General features: G+C 34.8%; 1 protein-coding gene across 2 annotated transcripts in view; it reads right to left on the minus strand.

Annotated features, from left to right (window-relative positions):
- Nucleotides 1–269: 269 nt before the first annotated feature.
- Nucleotides 270–7467, minus strand: part of SLC39A8 (solute carrier family 39 member 8) — a 67266-nt gene continuing 60068 nt past the window's right edge. For both annotated transcript variants that reach the window (XM_081062317.1, XM_081062318.1), the window contains 3 exons: nucleotides 4656–4863; nucleotides 4277–4461; nucleotides 270–2094 (listed from right to left, as the gene is read on the minus strand). In XM_081062317.1, coding sequence (XP_080918443.1) covers nucleotides 1945–2094; nucleotides 4277–4461; nucleotides 4656–4863 — 543 coding nt within the window. In that variant the 3' untranslated portion in view covers nucleotides 270–1944. The remainder of the gene's footprint in view (nucleotides 2095–4276; nucleotides 4462–4655; nucleotides 4864–7467) is intronic.

The following is a 7467-nucleotide window of genomic DNA, read 5'->3' on the forward strand; positions in this document are numbered from 1 at the left end:
GTATAATAAATGCCTCAGTATAAGATATGTTAACTGGTTGGTTTATGATTTTCCCAATAGTTACCTAGGCTAATTTAAATTTAATCATGGCGTTCCATTTCCTACCTTCTACCTGCCACCATAGTCTCCAATAAGTAGGAATTTTCTTTCTGTTTTTGGGTCTTCATGCTCTATTGCCTCTTTTCTCGTAGTTGAGGAAAATGGCCAAAAGATCAGCACATGGAGAGAGTAACATGAAGTGCTCAGACAGTCCAAGTATACAACGATCTCCGCCAAATGAGAATTTGTTGTAATATCATGTTGTAAATAGTTTCTTAACCCAGACATACAATCTGTACTTTAAAAGGGTAAAGATTATTTCTTCAAATAGAACATAAACAGATGGCATGATAAAAAATAGATTCTATGCTTACTGATTTTAATGAACAATGATTAAGCATTACAGAACTTATTTCCTTCATATCTTTGAAATAAACACATCACCAATTTCCTATTTATCTCTCTCCCCCATAATACCAGGTACATGGAAGTTACTAAACAAATTACAATAAATGAGTGACACAATACATGGTTTCAGAGGTGTATACTCTTTGGTCAAACAATAACTTTTTAATTGTCAGTCACAAAGTGAAAAGCACATTCACATAGATGTTAAATATTCATCAAATCTGTATTACTGCTATGTGACACCATTTTATGGTCTGTGGGAAAAATGTAATTCCTGAGATCATAATTGACTTTTATAAATCATTTTCAAATCATCTCTCCTAAACAAACTTGGGAGTGTGAATTGGGGTTAGTGTGTTCAATTTTAAACCAACATTCTATATCTGATAAATGAGTAAACAGGCTCTATATTTTATAAAAGGTAGAAAAACAACCATGATGAGAAGAAATTTTTTCCAAAGTATACCATATAGGAAAAAATGTAGACTTAGCACAAAAGAAGTCTTTTCTGAATGACTCACAATCCGATGAGGAATGCATATTTTCCAGTTAATCAGTCCGTGACATACAGCAGTCCAGCTGTTGTTTTGCCTTTATTTAAAATATCCTTTGCTAAAAAAATTGTGTTCATCTTTTTAAAAAATTGCTTAAAATTATATTCAATTCCTTTCTACAAACCAACATATTCTTTACCTTCACAGAGCAAATACATTGTACACAGAAAATGAGTTGTCAACAGCTTTACATCCTGTTCTGCCATTTGTCTTCTACAACCACAACTCAAGTCACACAAAGCAATTCTGACTTTTTATGGAATCTGGTAGAGTTTACACTTAGAGATCGAGTATGAGACAAAGTCTAAACTTCGTAGAGCTAGCAAAACTTTATTGAGTTCATAATTCATATTGGATGGTTTTCAAAGCAATCCTATAAGAGCCTAACTGAAATATGAAACAGCAAAAGCTGTGAGCAATCTTTCTTTCTTGAGTTCATTAAGGCCTTGGAATCATTTATATCTGTGTTATATACCTTTTGATTCTCTTCAGCATTTTGATGGACTCGCTCATGAAAGCACTAGAACAAATTAATTGAAAGAAAACCACTCTGAAACTACTTGAACTTTTGATCCTACCATAGAGGTTTAGAAACTTATATAACCTAGCTTGTATTTTTCTCTCGTTCTTGGTGCCTAAATGACTATAGAATGCATGTTTCTTTCCTTGTGATGATTTTCTAATATGCATGAAACATGAAAAAGTGGGTATTTACTGAAGTTCTTGTATAGGAGGCTTTTCAGACTAGAACTGAAACATAATGAAGCATTATTAACAACAAACAATGGCTTCTTTCACAGATCTGAAAGTAATAATCAGTTTTCTTGACCTACAGTTGAAAACAAAATTATCTTTGAACTAAACAGGATTAGCTTTAAATCCTTTTGGAGATGTTTTTTATTTATTAAATGTCTTCATTAACAACACCAGCTTTAATTTCCTATTACTCCAATTCAATTTCTCCTGCATACAAAGTAATGAGCAGAATGGCTGTGAATCCAGTTAACATTCCAGCATTCTGAATCATGAAGAAGGTGAAATCGGTTTTTCTTCCAGTTACCTTTTCTCTCAGCATATCGTTCATCTCTGGAAACTGGAAAGAAGATGTATTGTTAGATTACTGTTGCCATCTTGTGGGAAAACACAAAATAGCCATTTGTAGATTTCTGCGGGGATGGGGGAGTGGTCATTTATTTCAGATGTTTAAATGCTTTAGTAGAGCTAGCATAATATCGTGTTCCCCCAAAAAAGACCTACCCGGAAAATAAGCCATAGCATGATTTTTCAGGAGGACATCCCCTGAACGTAAGCCCTAATGCGTCTTTTGGAGCAAAACTTAATTAATATAAGAGCCAGTCTTATTTTCGGAGAAACACGGTAGGAATATTTAGTCCTATTCGACATCAACAATAATAAAAGGGCTAAAATAGTATTCCCCAAGTGAGTTAATCAGTGACAAGGGATTAACCTCATTTTATGCACCCCCCCGCCCCACCTTTTCTGCTTCATCCACACCATTCTTTCAGGACCTCAAATGCATCCAGCCTCTTTTGTACCTCAAATCTTCACACCCACCAAAACTTCTATCTGAACTTTTCTGCCTCCAATTTTTCAATGAGTTAAATCCTTCAGGTTTCTGCTTAAAGCATCATTTCCTTAAAAGGCTTCCTTTAGCACCTTCTAACTTTAACATTAGATTCCCATATTATCACCTCTCATCATATATATTGCTTTTCCTTGTATTTCACAGATTTTTTTTTTCTATTTGTAATTACTTAGTTATGTGTGTGCTTTTGTTTGTTGAATTTCAGGTTCCCCTCTGTGCAGGTGGAAAGCCCCAGGAATGTAGGGACTGTGCCTCTTTTGCTCACAGCAGTGTCCCCAGTGTCTTACCAATTTCCAGGCCTGGTACAGAAATATCAACCCATAGTAGCTGAATAAATCATTTCTTTTAGAAATCACTATGCATTTAATTTCTGTTCTCTTCCATTTGTTTTCTTTTGCTTGCTCTACCCCTTCACAACATTATAAGGTTTTAAATAAATTATGCACTGTTCTAGGATTGAAGACTGTAACAATCTCATTACAGTGAAAGCAATTAAAACCCCAAATTCTGTACTTAAAATCTACCCTTTCTCAGCAGGTAACTTCTACTGAAAAGGCACCATGAGGAGATCTGTAAATACCCCTTTAAAAAACATATGCCAGAATGCTTGCTATGTATGCAGTGGTGCACTGTACCAGCATCCAAGAGGTCTCCAGAATCCACAGTGAATCACATACCTAACTTAAGAAAATTGCTATGAGAATACATGGGTGAAAGTTGTGAAACCATTCTGAAAAGAGCTAAACTGCTATAAGTATATACAGCTTCATTTATTAGTATTATTTCTGTAAACTGAACATGCTAATAGATTCTGTTCTTTTGTCAGAGAAAGGAGAAGTGGTGACTTAGCATAAATAGAGTATGAGACATTAATACTGTGAAGAAAAATATAAATGCAATGATGGTTCTAAGAGATGAAATCCTTGCTCTTATGAGGGTCTGCACAGAACAACGAACAGAGCTAGAGAGTTATCATGTGGAGCTAAGAATGCCGGTGAAGGAGATTAAATTATTAATTTATGTCTGTAACACATATTCAGTTCCACATGCAAAGGAAATATTCCTTGATTTGTATACACGTAACACATCTTCCCTTTCTAAAAAGATGTCCATGACTCATTCGAAAATGCACAGGACCACTGATATGCTCGTTTACACACACACACATAGCATGGACATAAACATAGATACAAATATATACTGATACAAATAAATATTGTTCAATTTTAATTTGCTAGTTTTAGTTTAACCAAAAAAAACCCTCCCACTGTTTAGAACTTTTAAATAACAAAATGTTATTTACTCTAGAAAGTTATTCCTCTTCCGATGTGACATCCTCACAAAAGAAGAGGAAAAAGTCCTAAGGAACATACTATAGTAGAATACAAGATTTATCCACCACAAGGCAAAAGTCTTGGAAAAATATCTGTAGTATGGCAAAACTAAATTATCTCCTCTACTACCAATAAGATCAGAGATTAAAGAATCAATGAGACTCCCTTTCAAATTACTATTAGTACAAACTACTACTCAAAAAGAGTTATCTGTTAAACCTGGAATGTCTTAAATTACAACAGAAAAGACTTCGTTTTGCTTTTAGTCAAGTCATAACCCAGATGTTTATTTCTAAATTTTAATCTAAAATAAGATAAAATTTAAAATTTCTTACCATATCTGCCAGAGAAATATAGAGGAACATGCCTCCAGCAAGTGCAAATATAATATTTGGAGCAAAATTGTTGCCCACCAAAATGCCAAAAGCTAGCCCAACGTAGCAGGAACATGCAGAAAGAAAATTGAATAACAAGGCTTGTCGAGTGCTCATTCCTGCATTGAGTAGGATCACAAAGTCCCCTAGAGGAAGAAGAAAATATCAAGTGAAGAGTTTTTTCAACATGGGGATGAGATAAAAGATAATCATCAACGTCCAACAAGGGCTTCTTCATTTTGATGCATCAGCAAGATTTTTAAGAGTGTGTCACCTGAAATGTCTCACTCCATTGAAACCAAGAAGTAACCAACTTTTCAATATGAGCTGAGCCCCTCACCTAGCTCATGAGGAAACTCCTCGCACAGGATTGCTATGGAAGTGCTCAGTCCCTGGAGAAGTGACAAGGTGCAGGAAGCCCCAATCGCCAGGCCATCGATGAAATTGTGGAGGGCGTCACTGAGTGTTATCATCCAGGCAATTGTCCCGATTTCTGACAGTTTGGGCCCCTTCAAACAGGTACATGAACTTGGCTCCTTTTTTCCATCCTGTACGACAGCAGAAAATCAATCAACAGAATAACCAACATTTCTTGAAAGTCTAAGAAATACAGAGGAGGAGATGTGTTATTTCTTGAGAGAGACAAATGGTTCCAACAAAAAGTCTTTCATATTGGATAGGAACCCCTACTCATATGTAACAGAGAAAACACCTATGGTAAGAGAAATGAGATTATATACTGCCAGGCCTTGAGCAAGCCAATTAAAAGACAGTTTATTTACTTTCCCTTAAAACATTCCTTTTGCTTTGTACAGATAGTTATTGCATATCTGCACATTTTAAATCAACATGCTAGATGCCATGGGAAAGGCATGGAAGTGGAAAATATAGCTTCTGGCTTCAAGAAGTGTATTTACCTTGGAGAAACAAGATGTAAATATATGACTGACTTTTTTAAAAATGTGCATTCTATATCTGGCTGAGAGAGACTTCCTTCAGAGCAAACATTTGAGAGATTCTGCATTTACTTCAACATTGCTTCATTACTCAAAATATTTTTGGGACTGTTCTTTCAGAATTAACTTTAGATCTTGCAATACAGCTTTCACTGTTTCATTAGTGACCAATCTTCATCTGTGGGGGATGTTTTTTGTTTGTAGATGCAGCCAAAGTCATTTGGAGCCAATAAATTCTTAAATCAATATGAAAAGAGGGAGGGCTGTTAGTAGTACTAAATAGTAGTAACATTAGCAGTAGTCGTCATAATAGCAGTAGAAATAGTCACAGCAAAGGCATATAGCATTATTATGTGCCGGGTACTGTTCTAAGCACTTAGATATTTCATTCTTTATAGAACAATTCTATGAGTTAACTACTACTATTATCATCATTTTATAGTTGAGGAAACTAAGCACAGAAAGATTAGTGAACTTACTCAGGGATACGAGAAAGTAAGTGGGCTTTTTTTTTTTTAGTAACTATTTTGCTACTCCAGACTTATGTGGGGGCAGGGAGGCACTTCATGGTGTAATAGAATCTGTAGGCAATTCACAGGGAGAATGCCCATTCTCTCAAAAAACTCTTTTAAACACTTGAAGCAATGTTGGAATAAGTGTTTAATATCATTTAATTTTAAAAGGCAAATCTCATCAGCATAAAAAGAATTCCATCTGGTCTTACAATGTGGTCTTTTTACTTTATAGTGTTAAAAGATAAACTGAGGCAAACTGAAAATTTTAAGAGTTTTCTTTGAGGAAAATCAATCCAAATACGGCAATGTCAAACAGGAAGTGATTAAGAGCACTCCACTGACAGGAGCTCAGGGAGAGACTTTTATAGAGAACAGGTGAAAGGAAAGCACAGAAATTATTGATTGGCTCTAGTTTAAAGCCTAGTTGGCTGTTTGTAACTGATTGCCATTAAGATTTGATTTTGTACCCTTGAGGCACTTACAGGCTTAGACTTGGCTTTGCTTACATTAACTACCATGGCATTAGAGCCACCTCAGTCTAATGGCTTCCTTGTTTAATTAATTTAACCAGATATTTCTTAAATGCACAACACAATAAACAATCATGATTTAGCTCATGTCAAATGGATTGTTTGGTAAGAAATACCCCAGAGCAGGAATCAATTACAAAGAAACAAAGGCAGTCATGAGAAAAACCATAGAGATAGAGACCTCGGCCTTACAAAAACTTGCTGCCAAGATACACTTAATAATACCAGTTGTTTTTGTCTTCTAGTTTGGTTTACCTAAACATGTATTTATAATTTCTTTATTTACTTGTGATGGTTTAGAGAAAAGATTACAAGACCAAGTCTTGACTACTTGATATTACATACTATATACAAATTCTGTATACAAACTCCTTTAATTTTGAAAAAGAAATTAAATTAATATATCAGGCATGAGAATCTTACCTCTAAGTACAGATATTATTGACTCTATTTATTATGCTTCCTTTTAGCTCTATAAGCTCAGGTCTCAGCTGGCACTGTTGGGTAGGTTAACAATTATACATTTTTAATAGCTTTGGAACAAGCAAAAGTAGGCAAACATTCACAAAGGGTTCTTTTTTATTTCACCTAGAACTAAGTTACTGAGCAGAGAGAACACTAAAGTCAAATTCCTTTAGTTAAGTTAGTGAGTATTCTTCTTTCTCCTTTTCTTTTTTATTTTTATTTGCTATTGTTGATTGTTTGCTTATTTGCTTCTTTCTCTAACTTGTATACTAAATGTGAAGATATTTTTAACCTCAGCCATGATGAGGCAACTAAGTCTATTGAAAAGACCATATCTTTGAAATTCAGACCTACATTTTAGCTTGGCTCCAACAAGAATTACTGTCACCAACAGCAAAGCTCTTAACATCTCTTACCTTAGTTATTAACATAAATGAAAGTCAAAGTAAAGTGCAGAACAATCAGAATGGGGAAAGAAAGAATATCATGGGCCAAAGTTATAAGAGCTAAAGAAAGACTAGTAGAAAAACAACTTAAGTATAGAGGAAAGAAGCCAAAGGTAAAAGAAACAAAGGTACTAAGAAATCAAAATGAAGAAAGCAAGTGGACTCATTGCAGAATAGTTTAAGTTTACATGTAGAGGAGGAAGATCAGAAAGAGGAGGAGGGCTTGAGAGGAAGGGAAAG

The sequence above is a fragment of the Rhinolophus hipposideros genome (genome assembly GCF_964194185.1).
Source record: "Rhinolophus hipposideros genome assembly, chromosome: 1".
In the NCBI taxonomy this organism is placed as follows: domain Eukaryota; kingdom Metazoa; phylum Chordata; class Mammalia; order Chiroptera; family Rhinolophidae; genus Rhinolophus; species Rhinolophus hipposideros.